The 26,671-nt window shown below is 47.9% G+C and overlaps 1 protein-coding gene across 3 annotated transcripts in view; it reads right to left on the bottom strand.

Moving 5' to 3' along the window:
- HERC4 (HECT and RLD domain containing E3 ubiquitin protein ligase 4) overlaps window positions 1–26,671 on the bottom strand; it is a 144,405-nt gene that overhangs the window by 36,799 nt on the left and 80,935 nt on the right. For 2 of the 3 annotated variants that reach the window (XM_075348782.1, XM_075348784.1), the window contains exon 16: window positions 13,859–13,882. The exons of the other annotated variant lie outside the window; for it this stretch is intronic. In XM_075348782.1, coding sequence (XP_075204897.1) covers window positions 13,859–13,882 — 24 coding nt within the window. The remainder of the gene's footprint in view (window positions 1–13,858; window positions 13,883–26,671) is intronic. 3 annotated transcript variants of the gene reach the window in all.

Below are 26,671 nucleotides of genomic sequence, written 5' to 3' on the forward strand. Positions count from 1 at the left end.
CCTTGACCCAGGATTACTGCGGAGGGGGGTTCTTTATTTCAATAAAGATGGAGTCACTAATTGTGTTGTGTTTTATTTCTAATAATATTTTTCTGTGTGTTGTGTTTTTTTTTATCTTTACTAGAAATGTATGGTGGCTATGTCTAATATTGGCGTGACACCATGAATTTTGGGCTTAGGGCCAGCTGATAATATACAGCTAGCCCTAACCCCATTATCACCCAGTGAGCCACCCGGCATCAGGGCAGCTGGAAGAGTTGGATACAGCGCCAGAAGATGGCGCTTCTATGAATGCGCCATTTTCTGGGGTGGCTGCGAACTACAATTCGCAGCGGGGGTGCCCAGAAAGCATGGGCACCCTGCACTGTGGATTCCAATCGCCAGCTGCCTATTTGTACCCGGCTGGACACAAAAATTAGGCGAAGCTCACGTCATTTTTTTTTTTTTTAATTATGTCATCAAATTCATGAAATAATTAAAAAAAAAAAAAAAAAAAAGGGCTTCTCTATATTTTTGGTTCCCAGCCGGGTACAAATAGGCAGCTGGGGGTTGGGGGCAGCCCGTACCTGCCTGCTGTACCCGGCTAGCATACAAAAATATGGCGAAGCCGACATCATTTTTTTTGTTTGGGGGGGCAAAGAAATCCTGCATACAGTCCTGGAAGGAGGATGCTGAGCCTTGTAGTTCGACAGCTGCTGTCTGCTCTCCTGCATACACTATTGGATGGAGGATGATGAGCCTTGTAGGTCTGCTCCCCCTGACTCTCCCTCCAGCATACAGTCCTGGAAGGAGGATGCTGAGCCTTGTAGTTCTGCAGCTGCTGTCTGCTCTCCTGCATACACTATTGGATGGAGTATACTGAGCCTTGTAGTTCTGCAGCTGTCTGCTCTCCTGCATACACTATTGGATGGAGTATACTGAGCCTTGTAGTTCTGCAGCTGTCTGCTCTCCTGCATACACTAGTGGAGAATGAAGAACATATTGAAGAAGGAAATTACATCAGACCTTTTTTTTTGTTCACTGATAAACGCATAAAGACGCAGTGAGCAAAAACGCAGCAAAAAAACGCACCAAATCGCGGCAAAAACGCGTGCGTTTTTTGCCGTGTTTTTTTACGTGGGTGTGTTTGTGCGGTTTTTGCCGCAAAAAAAGCACAAAAACGCAGCGTCAAAAAAACGCAGTGTGTGAACCTAGCCTTAGACAAGTTTGATTACAGCAGCCGATTCTTGGCAAGGAGTCAGACTGGCGGACCCCCTTCCATACAGTAAAGCAGGTTTCTTTAGGAGGAGCAAGTGTGTGTCTAAAGCTTTTGCAAACCATGAGGAATTTACAAAATTACTACGGAGAGCCTAGGAACACCCGGACAAACGTTTTTCTGAAACGTAGTCTTATGGAGGGTTGTACCTTTTTCCAATGTAGCTAATGGCATCCTGGTCTACTCCGCCTGAGGTTGATACTCCTGCATCCTGCCTATCTAGAACGACAACTCTGCCTCTTGGGGAGGTTGAAGGACCCCATAGACAGATGCATAAAGTCTGTGGCTAAATCTGCCTTTGTGGCAGCAGGGTTTGCCCTTTGTCCTGTCTTCACTGCCCCTTGGGTTGCTAAGGCTGTAGTGGCTTGGGCCAAGAACTTGCAATGCAGCTTTTTAGCTGGTTCTCAAGTACTGGAATTAGCTCAAGTAGCAGTTCAAATTGCGCAGGTAGCTAAACTATTATGTTCTGCGTCCCTTGATGCAGTGGAATGCTCAGCTCAGGCTGCAAGCAATAATGAGGTTATCCGTCACATGCTGTGGCTTAAAGTAATGGAGAGCAGATTTGAAAGAAGTCCCTTACAGGTTTACCTACACTTTTGCTTTAGTGAGCCATTTTGGAGGTGCAGAGCCTTGCCTTGCAGCTCTATTACTTTCAACAATATCCAGCTCCAAAAGGTATCTGTCTATCAACGTAGATCCCATACATCCCAGGGATCTAAAAGGGCTTCCTGTAGGCCAATGCCCACAGGGCAAACTCCTGGGCCCTGTGGTAAGCACCTGTTTCAAGAGGCAACAGGAGGGTCTAGGCTTGTTGGGTGGATACTCGCGGGTGGGCGAGTCACCACCTCCTCTTTCAGGAGGCATGGTTGGGGCAGTCAGGGCTCTACAGACTAGAGTTCTCCTCCATTCCAGATGATCGATTTCTCAGGTCTCATCGCCCCACTTTCATCAGCATACGATTCAGCGCCAAGCATGGATGAAGCAAGGGTCTGGCCACACCGGATTTGTTTAGAGGTTTCTATTCAAATAAAATCAATTATCCTCAAGACAGACGTCTTGGTGAGGTCCATTCTGGGACCTGAAGCATTTCTACAAGTGGATGCAGCTATGTAGTTTCAAAATAGAGTTGCTCCACTCTGTTATCACATCCATGTAAACTGGTGAGTTTCTTTCAGCTATAGATATTCAGGACGCTTGCCTGCACGCACCGATATTTCCGACTCACCAGTGTTACCTTTGGTTTGAGATTAATCAGGATCACTTTCACTTCAAGGCTCTTATGATGACATGGACACTCAGTGCCTATCATGGATTAACTTTCTTAAAAGGGTGGTTCACCCATATTTTTTATTGTCTAGATCGATATTATATTGAGAAACAATGTTTCTCTCAAATACCTTGTGTTGTCAGTAGTGCCTGTGAAAGACGCTATTGCAGACCGCTGCTCCCCGTCCAGTGACGTACCCGTCCAATGCTGCCTCGTCACATCCGTGCAGCCGGCTACAGTCTTCCAGACTCTGAGCTGTGAGCGGTGTTTCACTGCTGTCGCAGCCCATTTGCTCCCCCCTCCTCCTCCCTCCTAGCACAGCACGGCGCGTCTCCTGCTCCCCCCTCCCTCCTCGCAGAACGCTGCAAGCAAGAGACGTGCTGTGAGGGAGGAGGGAGGAGGAGCAGGGAGCAGATGGGCTCAGAATGCAGCCGGCTGCACGGATGTGACGAGGCAGCATTGGACGGGTACGTCACTGGACGGGGAACAGCGGTCTGCAATAGCGCCTCTCACAGGCACTATTGACAACACAAGGTATTTGAGAGAAATTGTTTCTCAATATAATATCGATCTAGACAATAAAAAATATGGGTGAACCACCCCTTTAACATTCAGCCAGACATGAAGACAGTTTGTTTATAGATGGGGATAATCCCTCATTGTTCTACAAGACTCTTGGGAGTTTAGTATTGAAGTTTTTGTTGACTCATGTAATTGTTTTGGCCACTGAAGGCCAGACACCCATTGTATTTCAATGTGTTTGCTGGATGCGATTTAACTTCGCTGTCTCTCCCTCATCTCTGCCATTGACCATTATTACTGGGATATTCTGTATTCGGCTTGAAATCTAGCCAATAAGAGCCCAGTCTTATCCACCAATCGTGAAGACCCCAATGGTCTGAATGGAGAGCTCAGGGGTATGAGAAGGAGGACTGTCCATTGCCCAGAGAGACTCTTGCTACATGCTACCAATCTAGGACCTGCGGATCAGATTGGCAAGCCATAACTGAACCTGGATTATAATAATACATGGACTTCAGCATCGAATGCAAGGATTCGGCTGAGATATCAAGGACTACCTAAGGAAGGAATCCAGCTTGGGACAATCCAGTCATCTGACTACAGACTTTGCAGACCTCAGCCAGCTTCCTAAATCTGGCACTATTTCATTCTCGGTGGGTGCTCGCCGAAAGTGGGGTGCTGCTGGATTGGAGTAAGTAGCCCTGGAAGCTCTGAGGCACAGACATTCTAATCCTAATCTCTGGTGAGCCAGCGGAAGGGTGAGACTCTGTTGCCTGTTACATTTGTGTGTTTTGCTAGTTGTTATGTGACGTTAATTGTTTGGGGATCCAATAAAGTCTTAATATTGTGATTCCCTCACCCTGTGTTGTCGGAGTAGTGTTCCACCCACGGTTAAGGAGGTCGGGCGTTCAGTTGGGATGAGCCCTGGGCCACGCTGTCTTTCTAAAGGCAGCCATTCCAGAGGATGAGAGCACCCACTGACCCCCGTGTCTCCACAGCTCTGCCGTTCGGATTGGCTGCAGTGCCCAGAGAATTTACGAAAATCTTGGCCCCACTTATGGCACTCTTGGGGTCTCCAGATTGGCCTCCAAGGGTCTGGTTTTCGGACGTTGTGACGGGACCTCTTCCAGAGCACCCAGATCTTTTATCCCAGGGTCCATTCTTCCATCAGAATTTACAGTCACTTACTTTAACCCCTTCACGACCTTTGACGGATCTAGCCGTCATGGTGCCCTGGTACTTGAAGACCCATGACGGCTAGATCCGTCATGGCGGAATCGCGGCACCAGAGCACCGGGCACCGCGATCGGTTTTAAAAAACTGTAGATTCGGGAAGGAGAGGACTTGTACCTGACCTCAGGAGGGGTGGTGTCTCCTTCCCGGACCTACGGAGGCTGTGATTGGCTGAACGCCGTTCGTCAGCCAATCACAGCCAGTGTTATGTTTCAGCCATTGAAAATGGCTGAAGCATTGAAATCCAGCTATGTCAGTGCTGCTGCAGCACTGGCCATTGGCTGGAGCTCAGTGAGCTTTACTGCACCCGCCCCCAGCTCTGATTGGAGAGATCGGCCTTGTGACCGATTTCTCCAAGCAGCACCGTGCCTCTGGAACCGGGTGAGCTCGCTGTAGGAGATCGCTCTCCTAAAGGTACTGTCACACATAACGAGATCGCTAGCGAGATCGCAGCTGAGTCACCGTTTTGGGGACGCAGTTGCGATCCCGTTAGCGATCTCGTTATGTGTGACACTTACCAGCGATCAGGCCCCTGCTGTGAGATCGCTAGTCGTTGCAGAATGGTCCAGGCCATTTTCTTCAAAGGTGATGTCCTGCTGGGCAGGACACATCGCTGTGTTTGACACTGTGTAACAGGATCACAGTGACTGCTGAGATCGTTATACAGGTCGCTACTGCGATCTGTATTGTTCTGCATCGCTGGTAAGATCTGACTGTGTGACATCTCACCTGCGACCTCCCAGCGACTTACCTGCGATCCCTATCAGGTCGCATCGTTTTCGGGATCGCAGGTAAGTCGTTATGTGTGAAGGTACCTTTAGCTTCTCCCTCCGTGGAATCTGAGGAGAGCGATCCCTGCAGGCGCCCATCTGTGAGTCACAGCCCCCGATCCACCGCTGCCCTGCTCCATGTGCTTCGCCCCTGCTCTCCCGCTGGGCCCCTGCATCTGACGCCGCTACTCTCCCCCTGCATGTGACGCCGCTACTCAGCAGTAAGAGCAAGCGGCGTCAGATGCAGGGGGTGGCGCAGCGGGAGGAGAGCGTCACGGCGGCCGCTGCACTCTCCCCATCAGCCGCTCCACCGCCCCAGCATCTGCCGTCCCCTCTCCCCATCAGTCACTGCTGTCGCCCCATCTGCTGCTCACCGCCCAGCATCTGCCGTCCCCTCTCCCCATCAGTCACTGCTGTCGCCCCATCTGCTGCTCCACCGCCCAGCATCTGCCGTCCCCTCTCCCCATCAGTCACTGCTGTCGCCCCATCTGCTGCTCACCGCCCAGCATCTGCCGTCCCCTCTCCCCATCAGTCACTGCTGTCGCCCCATCTGCTGCTCCACCGCCCAGCATCTGCCGTCCCCTCTCCCCATCAGTCACTGCTGTCGCCCCATCTGCTGCTCACCGCCCAGCATCTGCCGTCCCCTCTCCCCATCAGTCACTGCTGTCGCCCCATCTGCTGCTCCACCGCCCAGCATCTGCCGTCCCCTCTCCCCATCAGTCACTGCTGTCGCCCCATCTGCTGCTCACCGCCCAGCATCTGCCGTCCCCTCTCCCCATCAGTCACTGCTGTCGCCCCATCTGCTGCTCCACCGCCCAGCATCTGCCGTCCCCTCTCCCCATCAGTCACTGCTGTCGCCCCATCTGCTGCTCACCGCCCAGCATCTGCCATCCCCTCTCCCCATCAGTCACTGCTGTCGCCCCATCTGCTGCTCCACCGCCCAGCATCTGCCGTCCCCTCTCCCCATCAGTCACTGCTGTCGCCCCATCTGCTGCTCACCGCCCAGCATCTGCCGTCCCCTCTCCCCATCAGTCACTGCTGTCGCCCCATCTGCTGCTCCACCGCCCAGCATCTGCCGTCCCCTCTCCCCATCAGTCACTGCTGTCGCCCCATCTGCTGCTCACCGCCCAGCATCTGCCGTCCCCTCTCCCCATCAGTCACTGCTGTCGCCCCATCTGCTGCTCCACCGCCCAGCATCTGCCGTCCCCTCTCCCCATCAGTCACTGCTGTCGCCCCATCTGCTGCTCACCGCCCAGCATCTGCCGTCCCCTCTCCCCATCAGTCACTGCTGTCGCCCCATCTGCTGCTCCACCGCCCAGCATCTGCCGTCCCCTCTCCCCATCAGTCACTGCTGTCGCCCCATCTGCTGCTCACCGCCCAGCATCTGCCGTCCCCTCTCCCCATCAGTCACTGCTGTCGCCCCATCTGCTGCTCCACCGCCCAGCATCTGCCGTCCCCTCTCCCCATCAGTCACTGCTGTCGCCCCATCTGCTGCTCCACCGCCCAGCATCTGCCGTCCCCTCTCCCCATCAGTCACTGCTGTCGCCCCATCTGCTGCTCACCGCCCAGCATCTGCCGTCCCCTCTCCCCATCAGTCACTGCTGTCGCCCCATCTGCTGCTCCACCGCCCAGCATCTGCCGTCCCCTCTCCCCTTCAGTCACTGCTGTCGCCCCATCTGCTGCTCACCGCCCAGCATCTGCCGTCCCCTCTCCCCATCAGTCACTGCTGTCGCCCCATCTGCTGCTCCACCGCCCAGCATCTGCCGTCCCCTCTCCCCATCAGTCACTGCTGTCGCCCCATCTGCTGCTCACCGCCCAGCATCTGCCGTCCCCTCTCCCCATCAGTCACTGCTGTCGCCCCATCTGCTGCTCCACCGCCCAGCATCTGCCGTCCCCTCTCCCCATCAGTCACTGCTGTCGCCCCATCTGCTGCTCACCGCCCAGCATCTGCTGTCCCCTCTCCCCATCAGTCACTGCTGTCGCCCCATCTGCTGCTCCACCGCCCCAGCATCTGCCGCTCCCCTCTCCCCATCAGTCACTGCTCTCGCCCCATCTGCTGCTCCACCGCCCAGCATCTGCCGCTCCCCATCAGTCACTGCTCTCGCCCCATCTGCTGCTCCACCGCCCCAGCATCTGCCGCTCCCCTCTCCCCATCAGTCACTGCTCTCTCCCCATCTGCCGCTCCACCGCCCCAGCATCTGCCGCTCCCCTCTCCCCATCAGTCACTGCTCTCTCCCCATCTGCCGCTCCACCGCCCCAGCATCTGCCGCTCCACCGCCCCAGCATCTGCCGCTCCACCGCCCCAGCATCTGCCGCTCCCCTCTCCCCATCAGCCACTGCTCTCTCCCCATCTGCCGCTCCACCGCCCCTACATCTGCCGCTCCACCGCCCCAGCATCTGCCGCTCCACCGCCCCAGCATCTGCCGCTCCACTCTCCCCTGCATCTGCCGCTCCACTCTCCCCTGCATCTGCCGCTGCACTCCCCAGCATCTGCCGCTGCACTCCCCAGCATCTGCCGCTGCACTCCCCAGCATCTGCCGCTGCACTCCCCAGCATCTGCCGCTCCACTCTCCCCAACATCTGCCGCTCCACTCTCCCCAACATCTGCCGCCCCACTCTCCCCAACATCTGCCGCTCCACTCTCCCCAACATCTGCCGCTCCACTCTCCCCAACATCTGCCGCTCCACTCTCCCCAACATCTGCCGCTCCACTCTCCCCAACATCTGCCGCTCCACTCTCCCCAACATCTGCCGCTCCACTCTCCCCATCAGCCGCTCCACCGCCCCTGCATCAGTCGCCACACTCCCCCATCAGCCTCTGCGCCCCTGCATCTGCCACCTCACTCCCCCATCAGCCTCTGCGCCCCTGCATCTGCCACCTCACTCCCCAATCAGCCTCTGCGCCCCTGCATCTGCCACCTCACTCCCCAATCAGCCTCTGCACCCTTGCATCTGCCACCTCACTCCCCCATCAGCCTCTGCCCCCTCCCTTATCTGCTGCCTGCTCTCTCTCATCCCCTTAATCCTCTGCCCCCTCTTCCCCCCTCCCGGATCTGCTGCAATCCTGCTGCCTAGATGCATTCTGTAAGGTAGCTATCCCCAATCTCACCTCCCACTCCCCTTCCACCCTTCCCCTCGCCCCCCCTTCCTCCGCCACTCCTGCATCCGTTGTGCCCTCACCCATCCTCAACCGCTCCTCCATCCGCCACGCCCTCCCATCCTCCGACGTGCCCCCTCACCAATCCTCCGCCGTGGCCCCTCACCCATCCTCCGCCGCTCCTGCATCCGTTGCGCCCTCTTCTATCCTCCATCCATCTTTTTTCCATCCCACCTAGTCCCCCCCTTTTTGCAGTACATCTGTGCGTTTGTCCTAATTTTTTTTTCTGTAAACTAAGAAAGAAATACAAATAAACTTAGTTTAGGGCCAGTAAAATTATACTGTAGTAATAATCAACTACAGTATTTTTTACTGAATATTGTAAGGGTCAGCCCAGTGCCACACATGAGAGCGATGCTCGAGTCTCACACCGCATCATCCGGCACGGTCGCTCTCTTCCAGACAGGAGTGTGCGGCTGTGTCTGGTGATGCGATGCGAGATTTGTGCATTGCTCTTACGTGTGGCACTTGCCTTAGTGTCAGTTGCAGGTGCATATATTTTTTTTTTTTTTACTGACGTCTGTATTTTTTTATTATGCCAAACTAATATTTATTTGTATTGGGGGGGGGGAGGTCTAGTTTCCAACATGGGGTCACATGTGGGGGAGCTCCACTGTTTGGGCATATCAGGGGGATCTCCAAACGCGACATGGTGCGGCTAACGATTCCAGCTAATTTTCCATTTAAAAAGTCAAATGACGCTCCTTTCCTCTGGAGCTCTGCCGTGCGCCCAAACAGTGTTTTTCTGCCACATATGAGGTATCAGCGTACTCAGAACAAATTGCCCAACAAATTTTGCGGTCCACTTTATCCTGTTACCCCTGTACAAATTAAAAAATGGAGCCTAAAATAACATTGTGGAAAAAAAAAAAAAGTACTTTTTTGTTTTTATGCCTCAATGTATGAAGCACGTGAGGGTTCAAAGTGCTCATTACCCATGTAGATTTATGCCATGGGGGTTTAGTTTCCAAAATGAGGTCACTTGTGAGGGAGCTCCATTGTTTAGGCACCTCAGGGGGTCTCCAAAGGCAACATGGCGTACGCTAATAATTCCAACCAATTTTGCTGTGAAATGGCGCTCCTTCTCTTCTGAGCCCCGCTGTGTGCCCAGACAATTACTTTCCACCACATATGAGGTATCTGTGTACTCAGGAGAAATTGCACAATACATTGTATGGTGCATTTTTTCCTGATACCCTTGTGGAAAAAAAAGCTACCTGGTTGAAATAACAATTTCATGGTAAAAAAAAAATATATATATTTTCACGGCTGAACGTTCTTAACTTTTGTGAAGCCTCCAGGGGTTCAAAGTGTTCAGTAAACATCTAGATAAATTCAATGAGGGGTCTAGTTTCCAAAATGGGGTCACTTGTGGGGGAGCTCCATTGTTTAGGCACCTCAGGGGGTCTCCAAACACAACATGGCATCCACTAACGATTCCAGACAATTTTGCGTTTGAAAAGTCAATTGTCGCACCTTGCGTTCCGAGCCCTGCTGCGCGCCCAAACATTTGATTTCCACCACATATGAGTTATCTGTGTACTCAGGAGAAAATGCACAATACATTTTATGTTGCAATTTTTCCTGATACCCTTGTGAAAAAAAAGCTACCTGGTTGAAGTAACAATTTCGTGGTAATTTTTTTTTTTTTATTTTCATTGCTCAAAGTTATTAACTTTTGTGAAGCCCCCAGAGGTTCAAAGTGCTCAATAAACATCTAGATAAATTCCATGAGGGGTCTAGTTTCCAAAATGGGGTCACTTGTGGGGGAGCTCCATTGTTTAGGAACCTCAGGGGGTCTCCAAACGCAACATCACATCTGCTAATTATTCCAGACAATTTTGCTTTCAAAAATTCAAATGATGCTCCTTCTCTTCCGAGCCTTGCCGTGCGCCAAAACAATTGATTTCCCCCACATATGAGATATCGGTGTACTCAGGAGAAATTGCACAATTAATTTTATGGTGCATTTTTCCTGATACCCTTGTGAAAATGCTAAATTTTATGGCTAAAGTAACATTTTTGTGTAAAAAAGTAAAATTTTCATATTTTCCTTCCACATTGCTTTGGTTGCTGTAAAGCTCCTAAAGGGTTAATAAACTTCTTAGATGTGGTTTTGAGCAGTGTGAGGAGTGCAGATTTTAGAATGGGGTCACTTTTGGGTATTTTCTGTCACCTAGGCCTCTCAAAGTCACTCCAAATGTGATGTGGTACCTAAAAAATTTTTTTTGTAAATTTTGTTGGAAAAATGAAAAATTGCTGATGAACTTTGACCCCTTCTAACTTCCTAACGGAAAAAAATTTGTTTCGAAAATTGCGCTGGTGTAAAGTAGACAAGTGGGAAATGTTACATAGTAACTATTTTGTGTGACATATCTCTCAGATTTATGGGCATAAAATTTCAAATTTTGAAAATTGCGAAATTTTCAAAATGTTCGCCAAATTTCCAAACTTTTCACACAAACGCAAAAAATATCGGCCTAAATTTACCATTGACATGAAGTACAATATGTCACGAAAAAACAATCTCAGAATCGCCAGGATCCGTTGAAGCGTTCCAGAGTTATAACCTGTCAAAGTGACACTGGTCAGAAATGTAAAAAAATGGCCGGGTCTTTAAGGTGAAAACAGGCTGGGGGCTGAAGGGGTTAATGGCATGATTGTTGAAGCAGCGGTTTTGAGAAAGTCAGGTCTCTCGGAAGTCATTCAGATATGATCAGGAAATTTAAACACTTTTCGCGATGTATTTACCACCGCACTTAGAAGGCATTCTTTTTTTCTTGTAAGTGTACTAATACTTTTCAAATGTCATTATCTTTGCAGTTACTGATCTCCTTTTTGAACACTGGGTTGGAGGCAGGGATAATGCTGAACTCCCTTAAGGGTCAGGTTTCCAACAGGGCTATCTAGTTTCAGAACAACTTAGGAGCAGAGCCACAAATAAAGGCTTTTCTCCAGGGAATGGAGAATATCAAGCCTCCTTATTGACCACTTTCAATTGCTGCGATCTTAATCTAGTTTTGGAGGCTCTGCAGTTTCCCCCCTTTGAGTCCAGCGATCTTGGTGCTTCTACTGTCTTGTAAGATGGCTTTCATATAGCCATCACTTGCATCAGAAGGGTTTCAGAGGTGGTGGCACTTTCTAACCATGCTCGCTACCTTGTTCTTCACCAGGATAAGACTGCTGACGCATGACATTTCTCACAATGTTCATCTCGGCCTTTTAGCTTAATAAAGACAATGTCTTGCCTTCTTTTTGCCCAGTCTGTTTCACCTGATTGAGGAGAGACTGCACAATCTGGATGTGGTCAGTGCCATATATTGCTACCTGTCAGCCACCGCCTCAGTTAGGTCGTCTGATTCTCTATTTGTCCTGCTCTGTAGGCCACATAGTCGCTTTGAAGTGGCTTTACCCCCTATTTCTAGCAAGATCAAATCAACCATTATTCAGATTAATAAGTCAAAGTAAAGGGCGCTCCCTTTAGTATCAGAGCACATTCTACACGGGCGGTGGGAGCTTCGTGAGTGGTCCGTTACTGGGCTTCGACCCTGCAGTTCTGTAAAGCAGCAACATAGGCATCAGTTCATACTTTTTTATAAAAAAAACGTTAACAGGTTTCACACCTTTGCTTCGGCAGATGCAAGTTGAGCAGAAAGTTTCTGAAGGCAGTAGTAGCTCAAGCCTCTGCTTAAGGCTCACCAGTAGGTTCTATTATTTCAACAGAATATTTACTTTTCCTTTCCCTACCCTAGGGACAGCTTTAGGACATCCCATGGTTCTGTGTCCCCTAATGAAGCAACAAAGAAAAGTAGATCTTTGTTACTCAGTGTAAGTTGTTTCTCATTAGTCTTCATTGGGTGACACAGCTCTCTTTCTTGGTTGCCCAGGTGGGAGTGTAGAATCATAGAATGGTAGAGTTGGAAGGGACCTCAAGGGCCATCGGGTCCAACCCCCTGCGAGTGCAGGCTTTCCCAAATCATCCCAGCTATACGTTTATCCAATTTCCGCTTGAAGATTTCTATTGATGGAGCGCTCACCACCAGTTTTTCCTAATGTCTAATCTGAATCACCTTCCTTTAAGTTTCATCCCACTGCTTCTTGTACTTCCTTGTGCTAATGAGAATAGGGTAGTTTTCTCTGCACTGTGACTACCTTTCAAATATTTGTAGACAGCTATTAAGTCTCCTCTCAGCCTTCTCTTTTTCAAACTAAACATCCCTAGTTCTTGAAGGCCCGTTTCACACATCCGGCATTTCACCGGATGCCAGATCCAGCACGCATGCAGTACATTCATTTACACTGGAAGTGCAACACCATGCGGTTGTGTGCTTCATGCACGACCGTATTTGTCCGCATGGTGTTGTGCTTCCACTGTACTGCATGCGTGCTGGATCCGGCAAAATGTTGGACGTGTGAAACGGGCCTTAGCCATTCTTGATACGACATGGTTTGCAGACCTTCTACCATCTTGGTTGCTCTTCTCTGGACTTGCTCCAATATATCGGCCTTTCTTGAATTGGGGCGCCCAGAACTGTACACCGTATTCCAGGTGGTCTGACCAGGGCAGAGTATAGTATATATTTACGCTGTTCTTATCTTGAGGGTGCACTATAATTCCCTTTTACTTAACGATATAATTCTTTATATCCTTCTCACTAAACTGAGGAGGCCATATGCTGACAGACCAGGTATAGTCTGCTGGGGAGGAGACAGTTTTATTTCTATGTAACAGGTGTCAGCAGACTATCCCATGGTTCTTAGTAACAAGAAAAAGAGAAAGCTGCACTCTGTAATACTAAGATATTTAAACAATGAATATAGGAATATAAATATGCATTACTGCTATGGAAAACATGTAAAAATTTAGATACTTGGCACACAAAAATGGCCAGTTTCATGTGAGCCCAACAGAAACCTGCCAAGGCGACCTTTTATTGCTGGGTCCCCATTAAACTAATGCTTCTCTTTGGGTTAAAAAAAAAACCTTACAATTTATGGGGGGGGATAGGAATCTTCTAATAGGGAATTAAAATCACCTAAGGCTGAAGAGCAGAAATGCTCAATCAGAACGCATGACCCTATAATCTAAGAAAAAAGACTGATGGTACTTTCTAAGGAAGTGCCATCAGTCTTTTTTCTTTTCCCATGGTTTTGTCTCCTACAATGAAGACAACTAACAAGAAACAGATTTTACAGAGCGTACGAAAAAAACCAAAAAACAACCTAATAATCACCGCTCTGGCAGGTGAAAGGACCTGCTGAATTGTCATTTACTGTATTATTTGGGATATTGAAGAAACAACACTTATTTGGACTGTGGGCTGTACAATGTTTCACCTGACATATCTTGCCACATAGGGGTTCAAATTGTTTAGCAAAGATACAAAGTGAAAAATAATTTAATGAGCATAGACTAATTAATAAGCATTAACAAAAAAGAAAAAAAAAAAAACAAACAACAACCCAAAAAACCTGTTAATTTTTTTTAACAAATGTAATCTCGTTCTTTGATGTTGAACGAGCATATGACAAAATGCTTTTATGTAAGAACTATAAGCAGCACATTTATAAGATGGATTTGAATGTGACACAAATACGATGAGTTTAGGTTATATGAATACGGGAGGGAAAACAAAGCAAATTCCTAATCTTACCTCAGGTAATCCCTGGTTTACGTCCTAAGAAAATGCAGTAGGAGGAAAGTGCTAATTAGTACCTTAAGTCCCCAAAAATCTTGCATTTAACCTTTTGAAAATCAGTATTTCCTTATGTTACAGATTACATGCATTTTTTTAAAAAATATTCGCAGTTAGCTCCAAAATTATTACTTATTCTAAATATTCATTTAAAGGCAAAAATCGATCACAAAGTTTTTGCTACCCTGATAAGAGATCCCGATTCTAGCAATGCATCACTTACTGGGCTGCCTGCTGCAGTTTTGATAAATCTTTATATCTGCTGTAGATCTTCCAGTTCTCTGAATGCTGAGCTCTGTATAAACCCTGCCCACATCACTGATTGGCAGCTTTTTGTGTACATAGGCAGAATGTGGCCAATCAGTGGTGTGGGTGGGGTTATACACAGTGGTGGGATTCATCAGGTTCGGGCAAACTGGTTTTTAAAAAAGCAGCCGGTTCCCTGAAGCGGCAAGAAACTGCTCCAGCGATCCGGTTCTCTGTATTCACTTGTGTTAGTGTTAGTGTTAGTGTCTTTAAGAAACGAACACAAATGAATCCCCATACGCGCCTAACTTCTATGTTCAGTGGAGCCTGTCTGCTCCCTAACCTAGCGTGCAACGACAAGCTGATACTGCAGAGGTCACGGCAGCGTAGGGAGGTTGCTCATCCTGCTGCCGCCTGCCAGCGTCAGTGCTCCTGCAGAGTGCTACGGAGGAGGACGGAAGACAGAGGAGGGGCCGCAGGTGCTTGGAGCAGATAAGCGCTCAGTGAACCGAAGATGCAGGGAGACCAGAATCATGCAAGGGAAAGGAGCCGCATAAGATGGGAACTATATGGGAAAAGGAGCCATAACGGGATGGGATCTGCAGGGGAAAGAGGCCATAACGGGATGGGATCTGCAGGGGAAAGAGGCCAGGATGCGATCTGCAGGGGAAAGAGGCCAGGATGGAATCTGCAGGGGAAAAGAGGCCAGGATGGAATCTGCAGGGGAAAAGAGGCCAGGATGGAATCTGCAGGGGAAAAGAGGCCAGGATGGAATCTGCAGGGGAAAAGAGGCCAGGATGGAATCTGCAGGGGAAAAGAGGCCAGGATGGAATCTGCAGGGGAAAAGAGGCCAGGATGGAATCTGCAGGGGAAAAGAGGCCAGGATAGAATCTGCAGGGGAAAAGAGGCCAGGATAGAATCTGCAGGGGAAAAGAGGCCAGGATAGAATCTGCAGGGGAAAAGAGGCCAGGATGGAATCTGCAGGGGAAAAGAGGCCAGGATGGAATCTGCAGGGGAAAAGAGGCCAGGATGGAATCTGCAGGGGAAAAGAGGCCAGGATGGAATCTGCAGGGGAAAAGAGGCCAGGATGGAATCTGCAGGGGAAAAGAAGCCAGGATGGAATCTGCAGGGGAAAAGAGGCCAGGATGGAATCTGCAGGGGAAAAGAAGCCAGGATGGAATCTGCAGGGGAAAAGAGGCCAGGATGGAATCTGCAGGGGAAAAGAGGCCAGGATGGAATCTGCAGGGGGAAAGAGGCCAGGATGGAATCTGCAGGGGGAAAGAGGCCAGGATGGAATCTGCAGGGGAAAAGAGGCCAGGATGGAATCTGCAGGGGAAAAGAGGCCAGGATGGAATCTGCAGGGGAAAAGAGGCCAGGATGGAATCTGCAGGGGAAAAGAGGCCAGGATGGAATCTGCAGGGGAAAAGAGGCCAGGATGGAATCTGCAGGGGAAAAGAGGCCAGGATGGAATCTGCAGGGGAAAAGAGGCCAGGATGGAATCTGCAGGGGAAAAGAGGCCAGGATGGAATCTGCAGGGGAAAAGAGGCCAGGGTGGAATCTGCAGGGGAAAAGAGGCCAGGGTGGAATCTGCAGGGGAAAAGAGGCCAGGGTGGAATCTGCAGGGGAAAAGAGGCCAGGGTGGAATCTGCAGGGGAAAAGAGGCCAGGGTGGAATCTGCAGGGGAAAAGAGGCCAGGGTGGAATCTGCAGGGGAAAAGAGGCCAGGATGGAATCTGCAGGGGAAAAGAGGCCAGGATGGAATCTGCAGGGGAAAAGAGGCCAGGGTGGAATCTGCAGGGGAAAAGAGGCCAGGATGGAATCTGCAGGGGAAAAGAGGCCAGGATGGAATCTGCAGGGGAAAAGAGGCCAGGGTGGAATCTGCAGGGGAAAAGAGGCCAGGATGGAATCTGCAGGGGAAAAGAGGCCAGGATGGAATCTGGAGGGGAAAAGAGGCCAGGATGGAATCTGCAGGGGAAAAGAGGCCAGGATGGAATCTGCAGGGGAAAAGAGGCCAGGATGGAATCTGCAGGGGAAAAAGAGGCCAGGATGGAATCTGCAGGGGAAAAAGAGGCCAGGATGGAATCTGCAGGGGAAAAAGAGGCCAGGATGGAATCTGCAGGGGAAAGAGGCCAGGATGGAATCTGCAGGGGAAAGAGGCCAGGATGGAATCTGCAGGGGAAAGAGGCCAGGATGGAATCTGCAGGGGAAAGAGGCCATAATAGGATGGGATCTGCAGGGGAAAGAGGCCATAATAGGATGGGATCTGCAGGGGAAAGAAGCCATAATGGGATGGGATCTGCAGGGGAAAGAAGCCATAATGGGATGGCATCTGAAAGTGAAAGAGACCACATGGGATGGGATCTGTAGGGGGAGAAGGAGCCATATGGGATGGTATCTGTAGGGGAAAGGAGCTACATGGCATGGGATCTACACTGGAGAAGCAGCCACATGGGATGAGATCTGTATGGGGAAGGTCATCGTTTCCAATTTTAGCAGGGCTCCTTTAGTAATCATTTTTAAAAATTGTAGAAAATCCGCTTAATACAATATAACTAACAGTGACTGGAACAACTGGTGCTGGTCTGGAGACTGAAGGTATAAAAGGGTAAGAAGGGGGAAAGAGATTTTACTTTAAATTACTTGTATTTTTTGGTTGAGAAAAGTGTGAAAATGGGTGTGGCTAACAAAATGGGTGTGGTTACAGAATGGGTGTGGTTACAGAATGGGTGTGGTTACAGAATGAGTGTGGTTACAGAATGGGTGTGGTTTTCAAATGGGTGGGGTTTACAGAGAACCTGTTAAAAATTTTAATCCCACCCCTGGTTATACAGAGCTCAGGAATATGGAAAAATCCATAGCAGGAGGAAAGGTAGTCCTCTATTGATAATGGTTTAATCAGCAGGAGATCATTTGATCAAAACTACAGCAAGCAGCCCAGTAAGTGACATCACTGGAATCAGGGTTTCTGTGTCTACATTACACTGCTCTCAGATTATGTTACCAAAACTTGGAAACAGATTCCTTTTACAAACAAAAAAAGTAAAACTACCACCATGTTGTTGCCCGGAAAGAACCCTACTCTAGCAGGAGTCTGATTTTTTTGGGTTGTGGGATCTCAACATTCTGAATTTCTTCCTACAACCCTCCATGATCAAGCAATCAGGATGGGAGATTTTGCACATTATTGCAAGATCTCACAGTTTTGAGTAAAGAACAAAGAAGGGCCGTCTGCAGCATTAAACAGCAGTTATCTGTTACATTATTACATACTAGAAGGTGGCCCGATTCTACGCATCGGGTATTCTAGAATTTACGTATTGTGTAATTCATGTATGATTTTTGTCATATATATATATATTCTATATATATATATTCTATATATATAAAAATATAATATAATATATATATATATATATATATATATATATATATATATATATATATATATATATGTTGTTGTGTGTAGTTACCAAGTGTTTGTGTAGGGCGCTGTACATGTTCTGGGTGTTGTCTGGGTGTGGATGGGGGGCGTGAGAGCGGTGTTGTTTGTGTGTTGCGTTGTTTGTGGAGTGCTGTGTGTGTTGCGCGGTTTGTGTGGGTGTGGGGTGTGTGGGTGTTTTGGTGGGAGGTATGTTTTGTGCAATGTGTGTGTTGTGCGGCATGTGCGTATATTTGTGTGTGCCGCGCTGTTTGATTGTTGGGTGTCTGTGTAGGGCGGTGTTTGTGGTTCCCAGTGTGTGTGTGGTGGTGTGTGTGTGTTTTAGGGGGAGGTGTGCACCCCCCATCGTGCTCCATCCCCCATGCTGCGCACCCCCCATCGTGCTCCATCCCCCATGCTGCGCACCCTCCCATCATGCTCCATCCCCCATGCTGCGCACCCCCCATTGTGCTCCATCCCCCATGCTGCGCATCCCCATCGTGCTCCATCCCCCATGCTGCGCACCCCCCCCATCGTGCTCCATCCCCCATGCTGTGCACCCCCCCATCGTGCTCCATCCCCCATGCTGCGCACCCCAATCGTGCTCCATCCCCCATGCTGCGCACCCCCCATCGTGCTCCATCCCCCATGCTGCTCACCCCCCATCGTGCTCCATCCCCCATGCTGCTCACCCCCCATCGTGCTCCATCCCCCATGCTGTGCACCCCCCATCGTGCTCCATACCCAATGCTGCCCACCCCCCATCGTGCTCCATCCCCCATGCTGCGCACCCCAATCGTGCTCCATCCCCCCATCGTGCTACATCCCCCATGCTGCGCACCCCATCGTGCTCCATCCCCCTTGCTGCTCACCCCCCATCGTGCTCCATCCCCTAAGCTGCGCACCCCCCATCGTGCTCCATCCCCCATGCTGCACACTCCCCATCGTGCTACATCCCCCATGCTGCGCACCCCCCATCGTGCTACATCCCCCATGCTGCGCACCCCATCGTGCTCCATCCCCCATGCTGCGCACCCCATCGTGCTCCATCCCCCATGCTGCGCACTCCCCATCGTGCTCCATCCCCCATGCTATAATAGTTCTCCTATTATACTCAGAGAGGAGTATAATAGGAGGACTATAATAGGAGGAGTAGTCCTGGGGGGAGAGAAGTATAATGCCGGCTCCCTGCACATGTATACCGGGAGCCGGTGTACGCTGGTAACTATGATACACATCGGGTAACTAAGGGACCTTAGTTACCCGATGTGTATAATGGTTACCAGCGTTCACCGGCTCAGTCATGATCCCAGCAGCGCAAGGTTATGTCTGGCGATGCGTGCGGAGGGCCGGGGCAAGCGGCCAATCCATGCGGAGGGCGGGGCCAGGCCGAGGCGAGTGACCAATCCGTGGGGGGGGGGGCGGGGCGGGGCAAGGCCGCTGGGGAGCCGGTGTACGCTGGTAACTATGATACACATCGGGTAACTAAGGGACCTTAGTTACCCGATGTGTATAATGGTTACCAGCGTTCACCGGCTCAGTCATGATCCCAGCAGCGCAAGGTTATGTCTGGCGATGCGTGCGGAGGGCCGGGGCAAGCGGCCAATCCATGCGGAGGGCGGGGCCAGGCCGAGGCGAGTGACCAATCCGTGGGGGGGGGCGGGGCGGGGCGGGGCAAGGCCGCTGGGGAGCCGGTGTACGCTGGTAACTATGATACACATCGGGTAACTAAGGGACCTTAGTTACCCGATGTGTATAATGGTTACCAGCGTTCACCGGCTCCGTCACGATCCCAGCAGCGCAAGGTTATGTCTGGCGATGCGTGCGGAGGGCCGGGGCGAGTGGCCAATCCGTGCGGGGGAGCGGGGCCAGGCCGAGGCGAGCGACCACTCCGTGGGTGGGGGCGGGGCCAGGCCGAGCCAGCAGCCAATCAGACGGTTGTCACCGTAAGGACACAATTTTGGAGCCAGACAGACAGACAGAATAAGGCAATTATATATATAGATTTACTGAGCAGTTGTTGCTTTAATGCTACAAAGCTCCTTTAATAATAAAAAACGGAGCTCTTGCGTTCTGACTACAAGAGTTGCTACAGACTGTGGGAAAGCTGCTTAGTATACTGGGATCATACAACCTGGAAGATCAGACCTGAGTCCAGCTGGAAACTAGAATCCTTTCAAGGCAGCAAAATCGCATTTTTTTTTTTGTGAAAAAAAAAATATATATATTTTGCAATACATTATTTTGGGGTCTAGCTATGCATTATTTCAATAAAAAAAAAACAAAAAAAACAAAACCTCAATTTTGCATGATCGGCACACTAAAATTATAACCATCTCCAAGATCATTTTAAAAACATTGGTAAAAGTGACACTTTTACATATTCGTAATAATGAAATGTAAAGCTTTACCGAAGGGAAACCTTAGGCTACGTGCCCACCATCCATATTCAGTGTCCTGGACGCAGCATGTTCTCTCCTGCGAGGTCTCGAGCGTTCTCCATAGGAGCTTGCAGCTTCCCATGATCAGGGTTTGGGGCGCTGCGGTGACCCTGTTCTTCCTCTCAACAATATCCTCACAACAGTAAATGGATACGCCGTGGCTCGGGAAGCCACACCGCAGGTCAATTTTCGCTGCGGGCCGTACACACAGTGTGCAGGAGATTTATATAAATCCATCCACTGTGCTTGTACTGTACAACGCAGCGTTTAGGACATAGAGATAATACGCTGCGTCCAAAACACTGTGAACCCTGATCATGGACACTCGGCCTTACTCATGTAATTGCAATTTTGGCTTTGTTTATTTTAAAGAATCACTTATAGCATAACCGGCGTTTCAATTTTTATTTCATAAATTTCACCAGTAACATCTGCCATCTCCTATCTCAGTAATGCGAAATTCTTCACTGAATACAGATTTTACCTCAGAAATGAGAATTTTGATAATGACTGATCAATTCTGGCAGAGAGAGAAGCAGATTTGTCTGATAACATATATTACAAGGTTGCTTATTTTCATGTGCGCTAACAATTTATGAAATAAACATGACGATTACACTTTAAAGGTTTCACGCTATTGTGCATTTTTGGGAACATTTACTTGACTTAAAAGTATGTCTATAGGACTAAAAATTCATTTTTTCAATTAGGTTTCATAAAACAATTTGCACCATTTGAGTGTTTACAAGCTCTTTAAATTCCATTTTTATTAAACATTGATGGTGTTTGTAGTGATAAATCGGCAGAAAAGAAAAAAAAAAAAAAAAAAAAAAAAAAAGAAGAGTTTCAAACTCTCCCATTAACTATCAGTATCAGCTCAATGATGGATTCTCAGTTAAAGGGGTTGTACACTACTTGGACACCCCCTTCTCATTCCCTAGGTTTGCCTTTATTAAAATAATAGAAAAAAGTTTTATACTCTCTTCTCATGATGGCACTCGTGTTCTCGAGGCTCAACCGAGGTTGTTACGTCACACGAGCCCAGTCACCACCGGCTTCACTGTCCCCTCCTTCAAACATATAAGTAATCAACAGGAAGTATAAGCTACGGCTGAAGCTCACTTCCTGTTACTTACACGTCTGAAGGAGAGGACAGTGAAGCCAGTGGTGATTGGGAGTGGGCTCGTGTAACGCAACAACTTCTCGTGAGCCCTGGGGAACTTAATGCCGGCATCCCTAATACGATGAGTATAAGCTTTATTTTTAGTTTAATGGGGCGTGAAAAGAGATGTATGTGTATATGGTGTGTAGTGAGAATGTAGTAATATACTCGCCAACTGTTGCTCTCTTCAGGATCCAGCGTCGTTCTGCTCCTCTTCTCAGTGACGTCACCGCTCTGCAGACTCTCCGGGTCACACTGCGCTCTGTGTGACCTGGAAATAGCCTTTACAATGTAAGTCTATGGAGACTTCATAGGCTTACAGTGGGGAAAAAAAAAAAAAAGGCTTGGCTCACATATAGAGCGATCTAGCTAGCCGCAATAGCGGTGACGTCACTGACAAGCGAAGCAGAACGAGGCTGGATTCCGGGGAGCAGCAGGGAGTTTATTAACACACAAACCACACAACACACACACACACACACAAATGTGAGTGCCTCTTTAACTCACTCTGCAACTAAGCCAGCAATAGACATTACAGAAAAGAGGCTAAAGGCAAAAACGTGCAACATTTTAATGACACCTGATTGCAAGAATATATTTTTTTTGCCAAAAATACATTTACAGTGCCTTGCGAAGTATTCGGCCCCCTTGAATTTTTCAACCTTTTCCCAATATCAGGCTTCAAACAAAGATAAAAAAAATAAAATTTTATGATGAAGAATCAACAAGTGGAACACAATTGTGAAGTTGAACGAAAATGTATTGCTTATTTTAAACTTTTATGTTTGAAGCTTGAAATGTGAGAAAAGGTTTAAAAATTCAAGGGGGCCGAATACTTTCGCAAGGCACTGTACTTTAAAATGGTTATTCCCACCTCCAAGATCTTTTCCCAATATGTAGCAGGTATAATAATATTAGCAAATACCCCTAATTACAAATGTTGTATAATTCTCTGATACAGCCATGTCTCTTACCTCATGTGCAGGGCATTTTAGCTTAGGATCAATGGTTACGATCACGAGCAACTAAGTAACTGTCACTATACGTATAGGTGGACACAACCATGGATATCTAGGCTGCAGGGTGTTGCATATGAGGTAAGTGATATGGCTATATCAAAAGAACTATACTACATTTCTAATTGGACGTACCTACTACGTATTGGGATAAGATCTTGGAAATGGGAATAACCAAGTCCTCAAAAGGTGTTCAACCACTTCAACAATTGAAATATGCTACAGACCAGATAGCAAGTGGAAATTTTCTGAACAAATTTATAGAATGGAAAAAGAAAAAACACTTCAACATTCAGCAATTACACTGAAGTAAGCTAATGCAAGATGACTGCGATGCATATACCATACTGGAAGTCCAAGAATATTATGTCGGGGCTGGGGTATTAGATTGTTGTATTTTTGCTCACCACTATATAAATTGTAAGTCATTTAAATATACAACCAATAAAACAAGATTGTATTCCCACAAGATATTAGACACAAAATTCTGATTGCATTACTCTGTGTGAACGATTAGCAATTTTATGGTCAGAACATACATAAGGACACTTCCGTTCAAATTTTTATAGAATAAAAAAAAAAAAAAAGCTTTAGAAAAATTCAGTAGGTAATTCCTCTAAATAATTAGGAGCAAAAAAATCCGATAAAATGTAATCAATTTTATTGTAAACAATATTAAAAACATACAGAAAATATAAAACAGATGTATACAGAATAAATGAGGGGATATAGCGGCATAATGTGCAAAATTACATATTGTGCTATAAATCGTTCTTAATAAAAACAGCAAACTGGAACTACCACAATAAATTATAAAGATATATAAAAATCAATATAGATTATTCCCTCTGTAATTACAACAATTTTTAAGGTATAATAATATAACGTGGTTTAGTGCAAATAAATAATTGCATACAGTAATACAAAAGAATACCTTTCAAAAAGTGAATATATAAAAAAAAATATGTATAAATTATTTATGTGAAGACAATAAATTAATCAATTATATTGAGGGATAAAAGGTTTATGAAAAATCCATATGTAAAAATTTGTGAAAAAATATCCAGCTGCCTTAATCTATTCTATCACTAGTAAAAGTGCTGAATACGGACCCAAAAACACTATGTCCCGGCTGTATTTCCCAAAATGGACCACTAGATGTCGCTCAAATAAAAAATATATACAGATACCAATTAGGTGTATATAACAAACCTATAGAACCGTAGAAGCAGAGCGTAGCGAAATGTACGTCGGGGTGAGAGGATTGTGCCATGTAGTACATCAAGTTACCTGGGCCGATGCTGTATGTGGTGCAATCCTCTCACCCAGACGTACACTTCGCTACGCCCTGCTTCTACGGTTCTATAGGTTTGTTATATACACCTAATTGGTATCTGTATATATTTTTTATTTGAGCGCTATCTAGTTGTCCATTTTGGGAAATACAGCCGGGACAGTGTTTTTGGGTCCGTATTCAGCACTATTACTAGTGATAGAAAAGATTAAGGCAGCTGGATATTTTTTCACAAATTTTTACATATTATGGATTTTTTATATACATTTTATCCCTCAATATAATTGATAATTATTTGTCTTCACATGAATAATTTATACATATTGATATATTTATTCACTTTTGGTAAGGTATTCTTTTGTATTACTGTATGCAATTATTTATTTGCACAGAACCACGTTATATTCTTATACCTTAAAAATTGTTATACCTTATAAATTGTAATTACAGAGGGAATAATCTATATTGATTGTTTATATCTTTGTAATTTATTGTGGTAGTTCCAGTTTGCTGCTTTATTAAGAACTATTTACCGTATATCACAATACGTAATTTTGCACATTATGTCGCTTTAGTCTCATTTATTCTGTATACATCTCTGTTTTATATTTTCTGTAGGTTTTTGATATTGTTTACAATAAAATTTACTAAATGTTATCGGATTTTTTTGCTCCTAATTATTTAGAGGAATTACCTACTGAATTTGTGTGGACGATGTATGATGCGTCATCCACACAGAGCAGAAAAGAAAAAACGATTACGATCGCAAGAGAGGAGGCTCCGGACCGAGAGAAGCGACATCCATCAGACCGGACCATCCCGCAGGCTAGTATGGTTAAACACTTACCATATCTCTACTTCACAACTGGATCATTTCATTACTATTTTTATGCTAGGACGTCTAAAACAGTTTAGTATCAAATTTTCATTTTTTTCAAGGAAATTTTAAAAAAGAGAATTTTGTTTACTTACCGTAATTTTTTTTTCTTATAGTTCCGTATTGGGAGACCCAGACATTGGGTGTATAGATTCTGCCTCCGGAGGACACACAAAGTACTACACTAAAAAGTGTAGCTCCTCCCTCTGAGCATATACACCCCCTGGATAACCAGATCTAGCCAGTTTAGTGCAAAAGCTGAAGGAGAATAGCCACCCACAAGTAAAGACAGAGCAAGAACCGGAACAACCGGAGACTCTGTCCACTACAACAGCCGGTGATAACACGCGGAACAAGAAACTGCCAACAGGCAACAGGGAGGGTGCTGGGTCTCCCAATACGGAACTATAAGAAAAAGAATTTACGGTAAGTAAACAAAATTCTCTTTTTATTTATTGTTCCTATGGGAGACCCAGACATTGGGACGTCTCAAAGCAGTCCATGGGTGGGAATAAACAGAAAACTGAGAAGTAGGCAGAGCCTAACTTCACAAATGGGCGACAGCCGCCTGAAGGATGCATCTGCCCAAGCTCGCATCTGCCGATGCATGAGCATGCACTTGGTAGTGCTTTGAAAAGGTATGCAGGCTAGTCCAAGTGGCAGCCTGACAGACCTGCTGAGCCGTAGCCTGGTGCCTGAAAGCCCAAGAGGCACCCACAGCTCTGGTCGAGTGTGCCTTGATCCCCGGCGGGGGAGGCACCTGAGTACACTGGTAGGCATCGGAAATGGCCGACCTAATCCAACGAGCTAAGGTCGGCTTAGAAGCCGAGAGGCCCTTACGCCGACCTGTGGTTAGCACAAAAAGAGAGGTGCACCGCCTAAGAACAGCGGTGCGAGACACATAGATCCGGAGCGCCCGCACCAGATCCAGAGTATGCAACGCTTTTTCAAAGCGATGAACAGGAGCCGGACAAAAGGAAGGCAGGGAAATGTCCTGGTTAAGGTGGAAAGGCGAAACCACCTTAGGGCGAAAGTCCGGAGTCGGACGGAGAACCACCTTGTCTTGATGAAAAAACAAAAAAGGTGACTCCGAAGAGAGCGCAGCCAAATCAGAGACTCTCCTGAGGGAAGTTATGGCCACTAGAAAGACCACTTTCTGTGAAAGACGAAACAAAGAAACCTCCCTAAGAGGCTCAAAGGGGGGTTTCTGCAAGGCCGTGAGGACCAAATTGAGGTCTCAGGGATCCAAGGGCCGCCGGTAAGGCGGAATGATGTGAGAAGCGCCCTGCATGAAGGTGCGGACCTGAGCCAGCCGGGCGATACGCCGCTGGAACAGCACTGACAGAGCCGAGACTTGTCCCTTGAGGGATAGTCCTAGCTGCAGACCGGACTGTAGAAAGGACAGAAGGGTCGGCAAGGAAAAAGGCCAAGGAGCATGGCCGGAAGAGCGACACCAGGACAGGAAAAATTCTCCAGGTCCTGTGATAGATTTTGGCCGAGGAAGACTTCCGAGCCCGAGTCATAGTGGAGATGACTTCAGGAGGAATACCAGAAGCCGTCAAGATTCAGGACTCAAGAGCCACGCCGTCAATCTGAGAGCCGCAGAATTCTGGCGGAAAAACGGCCCTTGTGAGAGAAGGTCTGGACGGTCCGGAAGATGCCACGGCACCTCTACGGACAGATGGAGCAGGTCTGGGTACCAAGCTCACCTGGGCCAGTCCGGAGCAATGAGGATGACCCGACGGCCCTCCATTCTGATCTTGCGCAGAACTCTGGGCAAGAGAGCTAGAGGGGGAAACACGTAGGACAGACGAAACTGGGACCAATCTTGAACCAGAGCGTCCGCTGCAAAGGCCTGAGGATCGTGGGAGCGAGCCACGTAAACCGGAACCTTGTTGTTGTGCCGGGATGCCATTAGATCCACTTCCGGAGTGCCCCACTTGCGGCAGATTGACTGAAACACTGCCGGATGCAGGGACCACTCGCCACTGTCCACGGTTTGACGGCTGAGATAATCTGCTTCCCAGTTTTCCACGATTGGGATGTGGACTGCAGATATGGTGGACTTGGAGTCCTCCGTCCATTGAAGGATGCGTTGAACCTCCAACATTGCCAGGGGGCTGCGTGTCCCGCCTTGGTGATTGATGTAGGCAACCGCTGTCGCGTTGTCTGACTGGACTCGGATGCGCTTGCCCGCCAACAGGTGGTGAAAGGCTAGGAGAGCTAGAAGCACAGCTCTGGTTTCCAGCACATTGATCGAGAGGGCTGACTCGGACGGAGTCCAAGTGCCCTGCGCTCGGTGGTGGAGACATACTGCT

This window comes from Anomaloglossus baeobatrachus, chromosome 5, assembly GCF_048569485.1.
Source record: "Anomaloglossus baeobatrachus isolate aAnoBae1 chromosome 5, aAnoBae1.hap1, whole genome shotgun sequence".
Lineage (NCBI taxonomy): Eukaryota > Metazoa > Chordata > Amphibia > Anura > Aromobatidae > Anomaloglossus > Anomaloglossus baeobatrachus.